General features: G+C 44.5%; 1 protein-coding gene across 1 annotated transcript in view; it reads right to left on the bottom strand.

Moving 5' to 3' along the window:
* The window catches only part of LOC121553715 (leucine-rich melanocyte differentiation-associated protein-like), a 427,191-nt gene that overhangs the window by 19,351 nt on the left and 387,832 nt on the right, over positions 1-20,008 (bottom strand). The window contains exon 6 of the mRNA XM_041867040.2: positions 12,498-12,582. Within this exon, the coding sequence (XP_041722974.2) occupies positions 12,498-12,582 (85 nt within the window). The remainder of the gene's footprint in view (positions 1-12,497; positions 12,583-20,008) is intronic.

Genomic DNA, 20,008 nt, shown 5'->3' on the forward strand with positions numbered 1-20,008 from the left:
AGATCCTGGGCCAAGATCCTGGGCCAAGATGTCATAGTGGGTTAGTGATAGTGACAGGCAGTAAGGGAAGGGCCTGAGGTTCTGTTCTCTCTCCTCTCCTCAAGGTTATCTTCATATCCTCCTCTCCTCTCAGAGCCTCCATTAGGATCTACTGCCTGCCTGCTTCAGTACCAACGCATCACATAGCGCTCTCTGAAAACACATAATAGATCATTTTATTTTGTTGATGTCTTCTGATAGCACTCTGAACAGTTCAAAATAATAGTATTTCTCCTATACCTGGTGTAAGTCTATGTATGAAAAAATATGTTTTATGTTAATCTATGTTTCTAGTGTAAGTCTATGTATGAAAAAAAATGTGGTGTTCATTTGTCTTTTTCTCGATACAAGTGCCAAAAGGCATTAAAAACACACGCTAGCCCAGCCCAGGCCAGAATCATATCCCGAAGTCATCCACATCTCAGGGTCACAGTGCGTAAACAAAAGACCACCACACCGCGAGACATGCACGCGTGTTCACTCCAATTCATCTAATTTCAAGCCATTTCCCCTTTTCCACCGCCATCCAATTACCCCTGAATCAGGGTTCACCCTGGAGCCCTCAGACGTAGCTAGAGGAGAGACAACTGGACCATGCTCCTGAGGGTTGCCAGGTAGTACTAGCTTAATGGTGTCAAGTGGAAAGAGGTTTTTTTGGTCTTTCTCAGGAGGCAACCCCCTGTGAAATGTATCCAGGCCTTCAGAAGTGCTCATATCATTCCATACTTAAGTCCCTAACACCCATAAAGTCATTATTATTTTCCTGACTTACTGTTATATATCACTTTTTGTTTTAGCAGTTACTGGTTAAGATTGCTGGTAGCTTGACTCCCCACACTGTGATTTCCAAGCCACCAAATGCAGCTGTTTTCACATGTGAATTTCACAGATAATGAATATGAGGTTAAAAAGTAGCGGTGTCCCTTTAAAATGCAGATATCATGTACCGTCTACTGGCTCATACATCATTGAGGTCAATCAGAAGGTTTGGTTTTTGAAAAGGAATTGCATCCTTACAGAGGGGGAAAGCAGTCGTTAAAAATCTATCTTGAATAAATTCAACCATCTGACCTAAATGACTCAGATGTCAACCCAATCATCTCGCAGCCACACGACATGTCAGAAACGATCTACCAATCAAATTATGACAGTAAAATAACTTGTCTGCTCGTATTAAAGTGACGGAGAAACCTGTTCCTTCCGTTTAAAGCCATTTAGTCAGCGAGTCGTTGTGACAGATTAAAAGGTTGTTTTGGATGCTGTACCATTCGGCTGACTTCACTCTCTCTTCGTTCTGGTGAAGCAGGAATGTTGATTTTGGTTATTATTATGAAAGACCTGCTAATTCCTCCTCTAACTCAAGCTACCTATTCTAATCCAAGACATTAATAAAACACATAAATAGGCTCTGATATCATGACCCAAGCACTTCATTTGACCACACAGACATTGACATTGTGATTGGTTATTCAAATAAGACACCCCTCTGATTTGTTAAGTAGGAGAGCCAAGCACAAAGAGGCTAAGATATTTAACATTTTTAGCTCCCCCTGCATCCACCCATTCAGAAGATGATGGACTTTCCAAGGCAACGGGTCCCAACGAGGGTTTCACACCGCCCCTGATGTAATGAATACTCCACAGGGCAGTTAATGTGAGCTATGCTGATACTCCCACCATAGTTTGTGTTCAGACATCACAGCTTAGTGTCTGCTGATTGTATATTGAAGCCGAGGCCAGTTAACAATAAATTACTGGATTCACCAGCCAGAGAGAAACCCAATGGTAATTGACAGATGAGTTGAGCTCCTTCCACCACATTAGCTGTGGAACACTGAGACTGAGCTGGGAATGGTAGTGTGTGTTCGTGCGTGCTTGTGAGTATGCGTGTCCTAAACTAAAGATGTGTGTGTGTGTCTCTAAACTAAAGATGCTGTGGCTGATGTGTCACTTATATATAGTACACACTGTACTCATTCTTTCACATAAACATTTTAGTCATTTAGCAGACGCTCTTATCCAGAGCGACTTACAGTTAGTGAGTGCATACAATTATTATTATTATTAAACGCCATGCTCTACCAACTGAGCTACATCCCTGCCAGCCATTCCCTCCCCTACCCTGGACGACGCTGGGCCAATTGTGCGCTGCCCCATGGGTCTCCCGGTCGCGGCCGGCTACGACAGAGCCTGGATTCGAACCAGGATCTCTAGTGGCACAGCCTTAGACCACTGCGCCACTCGTTGCTGTGTAGTAGATGAACCATGCATGCTCCCTCCCTCACTGCTGTGATGGTTATACTGCGTGCATGCCTGACGACTGTTACGAGTGAGCAAGACAATAAGCTTGGCGATGTAGCTATGTCGTTAATCCATTGGGGTAAGAGAAATCACCCATCATGATTAACTGACAGGGAACTGATTGCATAAGATGTTAATCTGATTAGATTTTAGACATATTTTCATCTTGAGTGTTTAGTGAGTGTGATTAACAAGTAGTACTCAATTAATGTAGAATTACACATGTTAACTCTGAATTAATTCACAGTTCATTCGGACAAATCAGGCTACAAAAAATGTAATGACAGTTGACCATTTCTAACTCAATTACTCATCATGCCTGTTTTATGTGATGAACACCTCAACATAATTTTTTTTCTCCCAATGACCTAGTTTTAGGATTACTTTAATAATGCTATCAGAGTTCACTGATTCTTCTGTCCTTTCAGCATGACAAGTAACCTAGCAACTACCAAATCATTAGAAGCTCTTCATCCTCTTTGTGAAGGGTAGAAAGAACCTTCCACCGGCTCACACTACACACTAAGCCATGCCTTTCACAAAGGAGAAACTAGAGGACCCATCGATCCTGGCGTATAAATATGCTAACTATCTGGCTACCGTCCACCATCATTCATTACCCTGATGGACTCCTCTGTTTCCAAACTGGGGAGGGAAAACCGCTGCAGACCTGTGCTAGCTAACTTCTGGCAGGGACTAAAAGTAATACTGGGAAACACTAGACCACATCTCAAATGTCCCCTGGGTGCGGTAGCGGACACATATCACAGTGGAACATGAAGGATAGTTTGACTTGCTTAGCAATCGGCTTTGAGAGCTGGTTTCTAACAGCAATGTGGCCTATCCATTAGATATATGCTTTGTTTATTCACTGTCACTGTCACTGTCACTGTCACTGAGACTGAGGCTGACCAGTAATGCCAGGAACTGGACCAGGTTCAGTGGAACCAGAGGGATGTTATTGCAGAGTGGCCTGGGCCTGGGCTTGGGTTGGCAAGAACTCATGTCCTTGTCTGTCTATCTCCCTGACAGTTTCTCAGTAGACGCCTGGGTATCGTTTCACTCTTACCAGTGTTGGGCTTGTATAAGACTAACTGGGTGAGTCCATAGTGTCTTTGTCATGGTAAATATCATGGGCATGTCTGTAATGGTCACGGAAGGTAAAGATTTAGGAGGATGGGTGTTCCAACACTGCTCATAACAGTTTCTGGAATTAAACATTTTATTTGATCTCTAAACTAAGTGGCACTGTTTATAGTCTTTTAGTCAAAACAAATTTAGCACATCTTCCACTTCACTTAAACACGTCTTAAGAGGAAATATCACAAAGGAAAAACATTTACTTTTATTATTCAAAAAGTGAAAAAAAATTAACAAATATCTTTTAAACGAAATCCCAAATAATCTTGACACAAAACTTGACGGTGTCATCTTTCCACTTGAAGTTCTACCTGTATACATTCAACTTCAGTTTTCGGAACTCGGCACCTCAAGAGACTTGTTCGACTACATCAAACAGCAAGGTAAAAAACAATAGTGTCACTGACATTTCCCCCAAACCTAGCACAAACAGAATTATTCAGAAGGAGAGAGAGAGGAGAGAGAGGAGGGTGCCATTCACAAACTGAAAGATAATGACACTTGGTAGAAGGCAGCGATCTCAAAGCATTTTAGAGCTGCATGCCATGGCAGAGTTCAGCAGTTGAAACTGCCAATGAAGTTTTAATCTAGCCGAGCCCCAGCCTCCTCATCTCTAACAGAGCGAAAGAACGTCCCGTGAGTTCCAGGTTGCGTCCCAAATGGCACCTTAATCCCTATATAGTGCACTCCCTTTTTTACCAGCCATATTGACCCTGGTCAAAAGTAGTGCACTAAATAGGGAATAGGTTGTCATTTGGGATACAACCCATTGAGTTCCAGTTCTCTCCTGGATAATAACAGTGATATTCAAGGCCTGCCTCCAAAAATGAGGTCTCATCATAATTTCTCCGGCGAGGAGAGGAGAGAGGAGTGTGGTGTGTTTTGGACATGGTGCCCAGTTCCCCCTCATCTCATCCATCTCCATAGCCCAGCACTAATGGATATTCATGTTGCAGAGCCAATCCACTCCTGAGAGGAATAACATCACCTCCCTCCGATAAAGGCAACAGAGCCGCACCTCACAGAGGGCCAGCAGATATACCACAGAGGGCCAGCAGATATACCACAGAGGGACAGTAGATATACCACAGAGGGACAGTAGATATACCACAGAGGGACAGTAGATATACCACAGAGGGACAGTAGATATACCACAGAGGGACAGCAGATATACCACAGAGGGACAGCAGATATACCACAGAGGGACAGTAGATATACCACAGAGGGACAGTAGATATACCACAGAGGGACAGTAGATATACCACAGAGGGACAGTAGATATACACAGAGGGACAGTAGATATACCACAGAGGGACAGTAGATATACCACAGAGGGACAGCAGATATACCACAGAGGGACAGTAGATATACCACAGAGGGACAGTAGATATACCACAGAGGGACAGCAGATATACCACAGAGGGACAGCAGATATACCACAGAGGGACAGTGGTCTAAGGCACTGCATCGCAGTACTAGCTGTGCCACTAGAGATCCTGGTCCGAATCCAGGCTCTGTCGTAGCCGGCCGCGACCGGGAGACCCATGGGGCGGCGCACAATTGGCCAAGCGTCGTCCAGGGTAGGGGAGGGAATTGCCGGCAGGGATGTAGCTCAGTTGGTAGAGCATGACGTTTGCAATGCCAGGGTTGTGGGTTCGTTTCCCACGGGGGGCCAGTATGAAAAATGTATGCACTCACTAACTGTAAGTCGCTCTGGATAAGAGCGTCTGCTAAATGACTAAAAATGTTAAATTAAAAAAATGTAGATATACCACAGAGGGACAGTAGATATACCACAGAGGGACAGTAGATATACCACAGAGGGACAGTAGGTATACCACAGAGGGACAGTAGATATACCACAGAGGGACAGTAGGTATACCACAGAGGGACAGTAGATATACCACAGAGGGACAGCAGATATACCACAGAGGGACAGTAGATATACCAGAGGGCCAGCAGATATACCACAGAGGGACAGCAGATATACCACAGAGGGACAGCAGATATACCACAGAGGGACAGTAGATATACCACAGAGGGACAGTAGATATACCAGAGGGCCAGCAGATATACCACAGAGGGACAGTAGATATACCACAGAGGGACAGTAGATATACCACAGAGGGACAGTAGATATACCACAGAGGGACAGTAGATATACCACAGAGGGACAGCAGATATACCACAGAGGGACAGTAGATATACCACAGAGGGACAGTAGATATACCACAGAGGGACAGTAGATATACCACAGAGGGACAGTAGATATACCACAGAGGGACAGTAGATATACCACAGAGGGACAGTAGATATACCACAGAGGGACAGCAGATATACCACAGAGGGACAGCAGATATACCACAGAGGGACAGCAGATATCTAATGGAACGTATTCAATCAAAACCTGGAACCAGATAACAAATGGGAAAAGAGACAGTGGCAGCAAAGTGAAAACGAACCTAAACGGAATAGGAATACAAACATGATTCTCGCAGCAAGGAGATAGGCCTATATGACTTATAAGCCTAAAAACAGGTTATCGGTTTAGGACCCAAACAAAGTCTCATATAAGCTGACTCAAGATCATTAAAACATATTAACCCACATAAACTAGTTTTGGAAATGAAAAGCATTTGACGGTGCACTAAACTCAAGTGATTAATACACAGGATTGTTTGGGGAAAGGAATCCGCCCTGTTCGCCCATTATATATTCTTGGCATCCAATCTAAGTGTAGCTCGAAGGTGGAAATATGCATGATGGCTATTTCTTCCCTCCCACCCTCTCCCCTCTGTCCCTCCCTCCCTCACACCTCCGTCCCTCCCTCCCTCCCACTCCCTCTCTCCCTCCCTCCCTCCCAGGGAGGGGAGAGGGAGAGGGAGGGAGGGACGGAGGGGGATGGAGGGACGAAGGGAAGAGGGAGGGAGGGACGGAGGGGAGAGGGAGGGAGGGATGGAGTGGAGAGGGAGAGAGGGACGGAGGGGAGAGGGAGAGAGGGACGGAGGGGAGAGGGAGGGAGGGGAGAGGGAGGGAGGGATGCAGGGGAGAGGGAGGTGGGAGGGAGGGAGGAATAGCTATCAGCAGGTGTAGACACTACATGACCAACAGTATGTGGACACCTGCTATTCCAACATCTCATTCCAAAATCATGGGCATTAATATGAAGTTGGTCCCCTGTTTGCTGCTATAACAGCCTATACTCTTCTGGGAAGGCTTTCCATTAGATGTTAGAACATTGCTGCCGGGACGTGCTTCCATTCAGCCACAAGAACATTAGTGATGTCGGGCACTGATGTTAGTCTCGCAGTCAGCGTTCCAATTCATCCCAAAGGTGTTAGATGGGGTTGAGGTCAGGGCCAGTCAAGTTCTTCCACACCGATATCGACAAACCCTTTCTGTATGGACCTGTCAAGAGTGGAGTGTAGTGGGATGTGGAATCACACGCAGGACACAGAGATATAAATCCAAAGGTCTTTAGTGAAGTCCGTAGAAACACGCCAACAACGGCCACAGGCCACAGGCGAAATAAACGCACACTAAACTGAACAAAGTAAGTGTGCACAAAGTGCAGGACTCTCTAAATCAACACGAAATAAAGAGAGAACAAAATACAGCGGACCAAAACTACCACACGACAGTCAAACAATTACACACAACACCTAAACTAACACAAGGAACTAAATAGGGTGCCTAATGAGACTAAACACTAAACAGGTGTGACAAACAGACAAAACCAATCAAACATGAAACATCGAACGGTGGCAGCTAGTACTCCGGAGACGACGACCGCCGAAGCCTGCCCGAACAAGGAGGAGGGGCCGCCTCAGCCGAAACCGTGACAGGACCTCGCTTTGTGCATGGGGGCATTGTCATGCTGAGACAGGAAAGGGCCTTCCCCAAACTGTTGCCACAAAGTTGGAAGCACAGAATCGTCTAGAATGTCATTGTATGCTGTAGCGTTAAGATTTTCCTTCACTGGAACTAAGGGGCCTAGCCAGAACCATGAAAAACAGCCCCAGACCATTATTCCTCCTCCACCAAATTTTACAGTTGGCACTATGCATTGGGGCAGGTAGCGTTCTCCTGGCATCCGCCAAATCCAGATTCGTCCGCCAGACTGCCAGATGGTGAAGCGTGATCATCACTCCAGAGAACGTGTTTCCACTGCTCCAGAGTCCAATGGTGGCGAGCTTTACACCACTCCAGCCGATGATTGGCATTGCGCATGGTGATCTTAGGCTTGTTTGCGGCTGCTCGTCCATGGAAACTCATTTCATGAAGGTCCCGACGAACAGTTCTTGTGCTGATGTTGCTTTCAGAGGCAGTTTGAAACTCGGTAGTGAGTGTTGCAACGGAGGACAAACGATTTTGACGCACTACGCGCTTCAGCACTCGCCTGTCCCGTTCTGTGAGCTTGTGTGGCCTACCACTTCGCGGCTGAGCTGTTGTTGCTCCTAGACGTGTCCACTTCACAATAACAGCACTTACAGTTGACTGGGGCAGCTCTAGCATGGCAGAAATGTGACGAACTGACTTGTTGAAAGTCACTGAGCTCTTCAGTATGGGCCATTCTACTGCCAATATTTGTCTATGGAGATTGCAGGGCTGTGTGCTCGATTTTATACACCTGTCAGCAACAGGTGTGGCTGAAATAGCTGAATCCACTCATTTGAAGGGGTGTCCACATACACTGCATGGCCAAAAGTATCTCTCTAGGCCCAGCTAAGCTCTAAAATACAGTACTGATCACCCACCTAAAATACAGTACTGATCACCCACCTAAAATACAGTACTGATCACCCACCTAAAATACAGTACTGATCACCCACCTAAAATACAGTACTGATCACCCACCTAAAATACAGTACTGATCACCCACCTAAAATACAGTACTGATCACCCACCTAAAATACAGTACTGATCACCCACCTAAAATACAGTACTGATCCCCCACCTAAAATACAGTACTGATCACCCACCTAAAATACAGTACTGATCACCCACCTAAAATACAGTACTGATCACACACCTAAAATACAGTACTGATCACCCACCTAAAATACAGTACTGATCACCCACCTAAAATACAGTACTGATCACCCACCTAAAATACAGTACTGATCCCCCACCTAAAATATAGTACTGATCACCCACCTAAAATACAGTACTGATCACCCATCTAAAATACAGTTCTGATCACCCATCTAAAATACAGTTCTGATCACCCATCTAAAATACAGTACTGATCCCCCACCTAAAATACAGTACTGATCCCCCACCTAAAATACAGTACTGATCACCCACCTAAAATACAGTACTGATCACCCACCTCTTTCTGCTCTCTCGCTCACTCTCTCTCTCGCCCCTATATCTACATACCTCTCTCCCTCCATCTCTTCCATCTCTCCCTTTCTATCCCCTTACCTCCCTCTATCTCACCCATCTTTCTCTCCCCCTTTCTCCCTCACCACTTCTCACCCACAGCTCTGTCATCAGGCCTGTCCCGTCTCTCCAGCACGGCCTGACAGCCCATTCCTCATCATTTCTCTGTTTAGGCAAAACCCAACTCTCCCCCTAATGGTTCTGCTGCTCTGCTCTGAACACTTCCAGATGCTTGTGTATTTGTTGTGCCTCAACAGTAAAACAGTTTACTCTTAGTTTGGATGCCTTCCCGGGGATGGGGTGTGTGGGTGTGTTTGTGTGCGTGTGTTTGCGAGCGTGCACACGTGTGTGTTTATTGAACGCTGTAGCTCCACAGATCGCCCCCATGTGTAAAAAAGCGAACTGTGAGGCAAACGTGACAAATCCCATGGGTGTCGTCAGTGTGTGTGTGTGTGTGTGCGTGCCTGCGTACGTTAGGGGGTTTGAAGGCTTCGAATGCCTGCTTTCCTCCAGGGGTTTTAATAGCAGTTGTGCACCATATCAAATACATACATACTAAGCATCTGGAAGCAGTCCCAGAATGAGAGCATTAAACTAGGTCTCGTTGTTTATTCTCCGTTTACTTAGCAGTTTATACACTGGGATCACTTTCATTTAGGCCTGTCACTGGTGAAGGATGGACCACATCAAACAGTCTGATCCAGTAAAGAGCCGTGGCTGATGCCCAAGACGTATATTAGCCTAAATATGCAGAGAATCGTAACTTTTAACAGGAAGAAAAACCATTTATTTCAACTATAGAGTCCTGTACAGAAATAGATCCATCAAATCTGGAGCATCAAAAGTTGTTGTTGTTGTCATACATGTTTTACGCCTACAGATAATTACATCTATCAAATAAACTCGGGATCCATCTCTGAGAACATGATATTGTCAGATAATGACATGTTGTTGTTAAACCATCACACGCATTATGTTTGACAGGTTTTATTATAATTCTACCTTGATTCTATATTACCTATAGTAAGTCATTATGGAGGAATGCTCCATTTAAACTCTTTAGGTATTTATTATTTGTCTAGTTTAGGTATGTTGTGAGGACAAACTTATTATGTACTTATGAACTTTATCACCAATATCTAACGATTATGATAATGATAATATACCATAAACTTTAGTCCGAGACCTGTCATTGAGAGACCAAATCCACAATGTTATTCTAAGTGTCATGTACTCTGATGGTGAGATACATTTTGACTCCTCCACACAGCCAACCCCAGACAGCGGCTCCTCCTGGAGCTGTGTCCCTGCTCTCCACCTGGGCACTGACCTGCAACCACTGGCCCCTCACTGGAGCTCCAGACTGCAGTAATTACTAGTGGCAGCTGGGCTCTGGGGCCCCTATAACATCAGTAGAGAGAGAGATATAAAGACATGGTGAGTGTGTGGTGAGGCTCTCTGTAGCAGACATGGGGCTGTCAGACCTGCTAGCTACATCCCAACAACCAGGGCCATGTAGGTGATAACACAGACAGACATCCCTGGACCACGGTTCATCAAACCACAGCTAAATATAATTGATACTCTATCACAGATATATGGTGAATCATTAAAAGGGATTATGAACTTTATCACCAATATCTAACGATTATGATAATGATAATATACCATACTAAAACCTCTACAGTGATAACGAAGTGTATCAACCATTTTTGTTAGCATAATGTGACACAGTGTCTATTGAAACATCCTCATCTCACAGAGGAAGTAGGTAGAAGGTAGGAACCCAAAGAGATTTATAGTAATGGCTCCCCCATAATAATTATATAGAGTATGTTTAAAAGCACAGATAAACAAGTGGGTTGTCGTGCTGTAAGGAGCGAGGCGGACTGAGGTGGACTGAGGCGGGGGACATATAGAGAGGAGATGATGGTTGAAGATGAGGGCTGTGTTATCGAAGGCTGCAGCGCTAGTGTCCTAAACATAACAAATGGTGACCTTCGCCTCACCAAGGCCCAGATCTAGGCGGGAGGGAGAGATATCTCACACGTCAGATTCCATCACCTTTTAATGGACTGTTCCCTGGCCGGCCTGATGTTGACAAAGCATAGTTTCTCTCTGGCTGTGTCCCAAATGGCACAATAGTCCCTATGGGCCCTGGTCAAAAGTAGTGCATTATAAAGGGAATAGGGTGCCATTTGGGTCTGTCCCTGTCCCTCTTCCTACATCTCAGGGAAAGCTGCTGGTCAGTCACTATGTAATTGATCTGTTCTTGGCACTGGGTGGGAGGAGGGGTGTGTGTGCGTGTGCATGGGTGAGTAAGTCTTGCCTGTGTGCGTGGGCACACTGCCGCTGTGTGCGTGGGCACACTGCCGCTGTGTGTTTGTGTGTGTGTGAGGTGCTCACTGTTGACCTCTTGAGCTGGCCCACTAAGGAGTCGGGCGCATCACAGCGGCAGTGTTTTGCATGGCAGAGACAAAGAGCATGCTTAAAGCTACTACCCTGCTGTGAGGTCTGGTGCTATAGCCTCAGGGTCACTCACACAACATCGCTACAGACACAGAGAACCAGTGACCTTGTATTTCTACTAAAACCCTGGCTGGCTGATGGCCTTACTGCAGCTGCAAGATGTAGGATCTGTAGGGAATGTATGCTTCTGATATTAACGCAATTGTACCGCAAATGCTTCTCATCAATATAATTTAAAACATATTTTCTGCTAAAACTGGGGCAACTTTAGAAACGCAGTAGACTTTGATACTAAAAATATGTGTTTGATCTGTATGAAGGTATACATCTGGAACTATGTTAATCCCTTCCATACATTAGATCGGAATAGGGCATAATCAATGACTAGCATCAACAGATCAAGGATGGTTGACATATACACGCTCACATTAAATCAATAGTTTCAACCTAGATTATACATTTCAGCATCCATCAACTACTCAAAGAGATGACAAAAGAGACTGTTAATATTATGATCTAATATAAATCTCAAGTCCACTATTCTCTCAATCCGGTTAATCAATAAGAAGAAAAACATGCATATTCGTTTACATTATCAAAGGGCTTACCCTTTAATGAACATCATAAAGATGAAGGCCATTAATATACATTGTCCTGACGTTGTTCATTCTCCATCTCATTCTCTGATGTAGAGAGGGGTCATCAAAGAATAGAGAGGAGAGATCTCTCTGGAGTAGACAGGGGTCATCAAAGAATAGAGAGGAGAGATCTCTCTGGAGTAGAGAGGGGTCATCAAAGAATAGAGAGGAGAGAACTCTCTGGAGTAGACAGGGGTCATCAAAGAATAGAGAGGAGAGATCTCTCTGGAGTAGACAGGGGTCATCAAAGAATAGAGAGGAGAGATCTCTCTGGAGTAGAGAGGGGTCATCAAAGAATAGAGAGGAGAGATCTCTCTGGAGTAGACAGGGGTCATCAAAGAATAGAGAGGAGAGAACTCTCTGGAGTAGACAGGGGTCATCAAAGAATAGAGAGGAGAGAACATCCTTACCTTGTTTTTTAAAAACATTTTATTGTCTTAAAATAATAACAAAGAAAATATTTATCCTGTAATAAGTCTGATCTAGTGAGGACCAGACAGGCTCATAAGGAAGGGTAATCTTTACCTTTGTGGTTCTTGCCGTCTCTAGAGCCTCTGGGTAGAGGAGTGTAGAGCATGGAGGGACACTCAGACTTAGGGTCACCTGGGGCCTGAGGAAAGGAAACACACACTCACACTTTACTATTTAGATTGTAGAAGAAAAAACATGTCCTCTGCAATCAAACAAATTCAGAGATAGAGAGAGAGAGGGAGAGAGAGAACGAGAGAGAGAGAGAGAGAGAGAACTGATTCAGAAAGAGAAAGAGAGATACAGAATGAGGGGGGTAGAGGGATTTAATTGCCGTGACTGATTGTCCAAGTGCCATAAATTCTATTGCTGAGGACAGGTAATGTTGGAGCTCCATTCCTGTGTTATTGTGAGGGAAGCAGCACGCTGGGACAGATCAGGTTTTATTACTTTGTTGTGGAGAGGTAGGAGCTAAAACATGTGACTTTGATGCTCTGTCCCCCTCCTCTCCCCTTCCGGCCAGTTAAAGGGGGGTCTATGGCAGGGAAGGCCTCATGACTATGAGCCATGACCTGCAGTAGGGGTCAAACCAAGGGCACACGCCGCTCACTATGACACACAGGCCCTCTGACCCTAACCCTAACCCTAACTAACACACTACTACTGCTATCTGACCACACACCAACAGATGGCTTTCAGGTTTCAGAGTTAAATCCACTGTTTTCTGAGCACTCAGCTCTTCTACACAGGGTGTGTTTTTGGTAAGTGTGCCGCAATATTCAAAGGGTGTTTCTAAACAGGTCACATGTTGTGGAGAGGTAGGAGTTGTTGTTGTTCTTCTTCTTCTTTTTGTGCACCTTCAAGGACCCAAACATCCTGTTTTATTAGCCTTCTGTTCCCTGGACTTGTAGCTGTTTCAACAGGCAGTTCATCATGATGCGGTCCTATCTGATGCCTTTGCAGAAATACTCTCCTTTCCTCTCCTCCTGGGAGGAATTCACCAGGCTTTTAATCATAGCAGAACACTAAAGTGACAAATACATATTAGAGATGGTTTAGTGCTGATATTCCTCTGGTGTAGTTGATTCTCTAGTCTACAGCCTCCATGCACAACCTTGAGGAATGCGAGCGGTGGACAATGCTAAATGAAAACATATTCTTCATTGGCGAGGAGAGTGGTGTAAATTGAAAATGATCACATAATGTGCTTTCAGATAGGATCTCAGAAGGTCATTCCAGTACAGGGCTAGGCAACACATGCTTTATATTACTAGAAGAAGAGTCTGGCACAAATAACATCAACGAGTTCTGGATGTAATTAATGACTTACTGGTAGATGAGCGAATTAGAATTAAAACATCACAAAATATCCTGTCGACATAAAACCTTTATATTTCACTTCTGGGGACAGTAGTTTGGGTGTTATAGCTATTTAAGGTAGTATTTTTTTTTTACAGTGTTATATCTTACAACCAGTGTAAAGAATTGTAGGGTAAACACTGATCACTGTCGGTGGTGAGTAAAGTAAGTCTCCCTACATTTTCAATGCATTTTTCCACGATAGGTAGGTACCACAGGAGGTTGGTGTTACCTTAATTGGGGAGGACGGGCTCTTGGTAATGACTGGAGCAGAATAGGTGGAATGGTATAAAATACATCAAACACATGGTTTCTATGAGTTTGATGCCATTCCATTTGCTCAGTTCCAGCCATTATTATGAGCCGTCCTCCCCTCAGCAGCCTCCTGTGGGGGGTAAACACTCTTGCAAAATTCACTACACCACAGCTTTAAAGTAGTATTCTACTTTACCATATCTAACAACTATTATATCCTAACATCCCCCAGTCATTGGGTTCTGACTACATAATAGGGCTGGGTCTTAGACATAAAATTACAACCGATAGAACAGCTAACCATTGATTTGAATGGGAGTAAATGTGAACGTCCGTTCTACCCAGTTCTAATTCTATGGTCTGAGAGGCAGCCCATAGAGCCTCAGAGCAATCTGACTGCCTGGTTCATTTCCTGTCTTGCCGGAGAGATCACCGACTCTGGCCCTCCTCTGCAGGGTTGTGCTTCATTCAGAATTTAATTGAGAATGTCTCAAATTCCAATTTAATTATTGAATTTGAATTGAATTTGAATTGAAGTAGTAAACAGGATACAGAATTGCAATTCAAATTTGATTTAAAGGAAATAGAACTGAATTCCGTTAAATTCATAAAACATGTCATTATAGACATGCATATAAAATATTTTTGAAACAATTGATTTTCAGGACAAACTCTTAAAAAGAATGATCAAGGAAAAAACCTGTATGCAAATATTCTAAGATATTATATTTCATTAATCACTTACATTTTGTTCAATATGGGGAAAATACTACCCTTCCCAGAATGCATCAGTTTAACACTCAAGTTGACCCTAAAGCCTTCAAAATGAAGCCAAACAAATTAAATGGTTGGTGGAAATATAATTAGCTATTCTAAGCACTAAGGTTTAAAAGAGTATATGAACAGTATATGAAAAATCCAGAAAATCACATTGTATGATTTTTAAGTAATTAATTTGCATTTTATTGCATAACATAAGTATTTGATAAATCAGAAAAGCAGAACTTAATATTTGGTACAGAAACCTTTGTTTGCAATTACAGAGATCATACGTTTCCTGTAGGTCTTGACCAGGTTTGCACACACTGCAGCAGGGCCCACTCCTCCATACAGAACTTCTCCAGATCCTTCAGGTTTCGGGGCTGTCGCTGGGCAATACGGACTTTCAGCTCCCTCCAAAGATTTTCTATTGGGTTCAGGTCTGGAGACTGGCTAGACCACTCCAGGACCTTGAGATGCTTCTTACGGAGCCACTCCTTAGTTGCCCTGGCTGTGTGTTTCGGGTCGTTGTCATGCTGGAAGACCCAGCCACGACCCATCTTCAATGCTCTTACTGAGGGAAGGAGGTTGTTGGCCAAGATCTTGCGATACATGGCCCCATCCATCCTCCCCTCAATACGGTGCAGTCGTCCTGTCCCCTTTACAGAAAAGCATCCCCAAAGAATGATGTTTCCATCTCCATGCTTCACGGTTGGGATGGTGTTCTTGGGGTTGTACTCATCCTTCTTCTTCCTCCAAACACGGCGAGTGGAGTTTAGACCAAAATCTCTATTTTTGTCTCATCAGACCACATGACCTTCTCCCTTTCCTTCTCTGGATCATCCAGATGGTCATTGGCAAACTTCAGACGGGCCTGGACATGCGCTGGCTTGAGCAGGGGGACCTTGCGTGCGCTGCAGGATTTTAATCCATGACGGCGTAGTGTGTTACTAATGGTTTTCTTTGAGACTGTGGTCCCAGCTCTCTTCAGGCCATTGACCAGGTCCTGCTGTGTAGTTCTGGGCTGATCCCTCACCTTCCTCATGATCATTGATGCCCCACGAGGTGAGATCTTGCATGGAGCCCCAGACCGAGGGTGATTGACCGTCATCTTGAACTTCTTCCATTTTCTAATAATTGCGCCAACAGTTATTGCCTTCTCACCAAGCTGCTTGCCTATTGTCCTGTAGCCCATCCCAGCCTTATGCAGGTCTACAATTTTATCCCTGATGTCCTTACACGGCTTTCTAGTCTTGGCCATTGTGGAGAGGTTGGAGTCTGTTTGATTGAGTGTGTGGACAGGTGTCTTTTATACAGGTAATGAGTTCAAACAGGTGCAGTTAATACAAGTTATGAGTGGAGAACAGGAGGGCTTCTTAAAGAAAAACTAACAGCTCTGTGAGAGCCGGAATTCTTACTGGTTGGTAGGTGATCAAATACTTATGTCATGCAATAAAATGCTAATTAATTATTTAAAAATCATACAATGTGATTTTCTGAATTTTTGTTTTAGATGCCGTCTCTCACAGTTGAAGTGTACCTATGATAAAAATTACAGACCTCTACATGCTTTGTAAGTAGGAAAATCGGCAGTGTATCAAATACTTGTTCTCCCCACTGTATATTCTTTGGTATCTGGAAGTGTAGCCTGTCAGATTAAATGAAACCCTCATGTTCTATGACTGAGTGGAATTTTCACTGAATTAAATTCTACTTCCTGTCACTCAAACTCAAATTCTAATTCTATATCCTGTGGGCTGTGGATAATTCAATTTGACTTTCAACTCATGAGTTGAATGGGAGCCAATTCCAAAATTCTGAATTGAGTACAACCCTGCTCCCGTGTTCCTCCCCTGTCCCCACAAAGACCATCCTAATCCTGCTGCTTGTCCACAATGAATCTTCCCACCGGCCACCACCCACAGACTGAGATTAGGGGTGGGGGAGGAGGGGGAGGTAGGGGGATAGTGGTTGGATAGAATGCAATGTTCTGGGGTGGCCCCTCCTTACGGGTTGGCAGGGACGGCAATCAGGTGCTGCACCCCAAAAGTGGTCCGTTGTCAACATCAGAGCATTGCCCTGATCCCCCTCCAGCTGCACCTGACGCCGTCTACCCCCCCTTCACTCTCTCCCTCCCCTCCTTCCCTGACATCTACCCATTCCATGTTTCTGAATGTGTTTTGTCTCATAACTGACTGAGGTCCAATATGCCCAATAGTCCTTAGTTAGGCCTTCGTGTGCCTATGGCAAACTGGAATAATACATGTAATATTATAATATCTATATGCTGCATATTCAGATCAAAAAGGAGCTTCAAATAAATAACAAGCTGATGGATTGAAGAGGGCCTGAGATCACATCAATACTGAGGAATGCTAAAAACAAACACACTTAATGTTTAAAACACACTGAGAGGAGGAGACACTGTGGACTACAAGTCATTACAGCCACCAGCCTCTCTCTCTCTGTCGGTCTCTCTCTCTCTGTCTCTCTCGGTCTGTCTCACTCTTTCTCTCTCTCTGTCTGTCTCTCTCTCTCTCTCTCTCTGTCTCTGTCTCTCTCCTTCTTCCTCTCTCTCGTAGTTGTTCCTGCACTGAGCAGAGGGGGGTGCTGCAGTGTCATCTATTTAAGAGCCTCCCTTCCTCCTCCTCCCTTCCTCCTCCTCTCTGTCCTGTCCAGAGTAGTATGCCCAAGGCATATGCTGAGTGTTCACATCATTATAGTCTGTGCTGTGTGAGTTATCAAAACAGCTTAGGATAACATGGAACACATTTATAGGGTGGGGAGAAGGAAATCTCTCTGATAATGGTTCTGAACAAAGGACAGTGTACATAGCAGCTCTACTTCCAATAGGGACTACTGAGAGAGATAGAGAGAGCGAGAGAGAGAGAGAGAGAGAGAGAGAGAGAAGAGAGAGAGAGAGAGAGAGAGGAGAACATTGAGATGAGGGCATGTAGAATATGTGATGAATATATACCTCAGACCCAATATTGTGTCTATATCAGTATGTGGTGAAGTCAGGTGTTTCTCAGATAGGCAGAGCCAAAACCATGTGCTGGACAGAGCCTTTGGCAAACTCTGTCCAACATTAAGATATCGGAGCCAAATGTTTCATGGGGATTATGTTCAAATATAGTACACTACAAAGTATACTAGGGTGTCAATTGAGTCTCAGACAGATCTCTGAATGGAGTGCCCCATTCGTAAGGAGGGAGGTAGATTCCTCCCTACCTCTCACCTCACCTCGACCTCCCTCCTTAAGACTGACCAGAAATACAATCTAATCAGGGCGAGCAAGGTTACGTTGTAGAGGTCTAGTGGTGTAAACACCCGTTTCTTTTTATCTGCCTCTGCATCTGGACAAGCAGACAAAGTGCTAAAAGGAAATAAATGGGTCCTGACAGCCACATCAAAGGGTTCAGCCAGCGGCTTACTGCTACTTAAGGCACAGGAATGCTGTTGCTAAGCATCAGACCACAACCTATCAGGGCCCAAGGAGTACACGGAAGGGCCGAGGACTGGGCCTTGGAGAGTAGTGAGGGAGAGGGGGATGTGGGGGGAGAAAGAAAGAGAGAGGGTGAGAGAGATGGGGAAAAGAGGGAAGAAAAAGAGGGAGGAGGGGGAGATAGCGAGAGAGAGGAGGGGGAGATAGGGAGAGAGAGGAGGGGGAGATAGGGAGAGGGAGGAGGGGGAGAGAGGGAGAGAGAGGAGGGGGGAGTTAGGGAAAGGGATGAGGGGGGAGATAGGGAGAGAGAGGAGGGGGAGATAGGGAGAGAGGAGGGGGAGATAGGGAGAGGGAGGAGGGGGAGATAGGGAGAGAGAGGAGGGGGAGATAGGGAGAGAGAGGAGGGGGAGATAGGGAGAGGGAGGGAGGGGGAGATAGGGAGAGAGAGGAGGGGGAGATAGGGAGAGAGAGGAGGGGGAGATAGGGAGAGGGAGGAGGGGGAGATAGGGAGAGAGAGGAGGGGGAGATAGGGAGAGGGAGGAGGGGGAGATAGGGAGAGAGAGGAGGGGGAGATAGGGAGAGAGAGGAGGGGGAGATAGGGAGAGAGAGGAGGGGGGAGATAGGGAGAGAGAGGAGGGGGAGATAGGGAGAGGGAAAGTGAGGGAGAAAGAGGGAAAGGGTGAGAGTATCCTGACAGTGAGGGGAGGCTAGGGACTCAAGGAGGTTTTTGTAGCTTAAAGCAATTGTTAGAAGAAACAAGCTTTCTGTTTTGTTTTCTCTTGACACCATCTCTGCTCTTTGCGCTTGCAAAAGACATGTATAAAAATGTCTTTTGAAATGTTTTCTCTTTGGGTCTATATAAAAAATATTTATTTTTTGTGTGAGCGTGAAACATTTGTTCCCGTATTTCCTTTAGCACTTGCACTGCTTTCTGATGATTTTAGAGATCAGAGGAGACAGAAGTTCTACATTTATTTGAGTCAACATTTAATACTGGCCTGACACATTTTTCATAATACTTTAATGTCATTTTGTGCTTCATGCCTCTGATGTTCGGGGTTATGAACATAAAAACATATAAACATCCTGAAAAACAAAGATGCAAAACAAGTGATGGAAAATGAGGCAGAGACATTGACTAACAATATCTAAATAAAATATCAGTTACTGTTAACAATGGCAAACAGACACATTGTTCTAATTTAGACACAAAGACGATTTTCTTATTCAAAGTTAAACTCCAGTTTAAACGTCATAAGAAGCAAATTTGACTACGTAGCAGAGGTACATTTAAGAGCCTAAAACAAATTATAGGTGCATGTTTTTGACAAAGAAAAACTTAGTGCCTAGCAAAAAAACTAATTGAAGTCAAACCTTGAATAATGTTTTTGGGTGTGTGTTTTTGAGGATAAATAATGTAAGAGTTAGTTCAGCACAGTAACAGCATCAACTAAGAGAGAAAGTACTTTTAAGGAAACACTTTTATACCTTTGACCTTGATAACACGCACACACACACGCGCGCACGCACACACACACACAGACTCAGCAAGATAAACTTTGTTAAGAGTGTTCCTTTAATGATTCACCAGTTCTACTCCAGTGAACTGGCTCCGTGTAAATGGACCATGTGATCGCTGATCATAAGACCAGCAACTCTTTGGGGTTGTTTCGCTCAGAGCATAGAAGAGCCTACAACCCTGCCATTGTGTACAGCTTAGTATTAAACAAGCAAAGGATGGATAACACAC

This window comes from Coregonus clupeaformis, chromosome 37 (assembly GCF_020615455.1).
Source record: "Coregonus clupeaformis isolate EN_2021a chromosome 37, ASM2061545v1, whole genome shotgun sequence".
Lineage (NCBI taxonomy): Eukaryota > Metazoa > Chordata > Actinopteri > Salmoniformes > Salmonidae > Coregonus > Coregonus clupeaformis.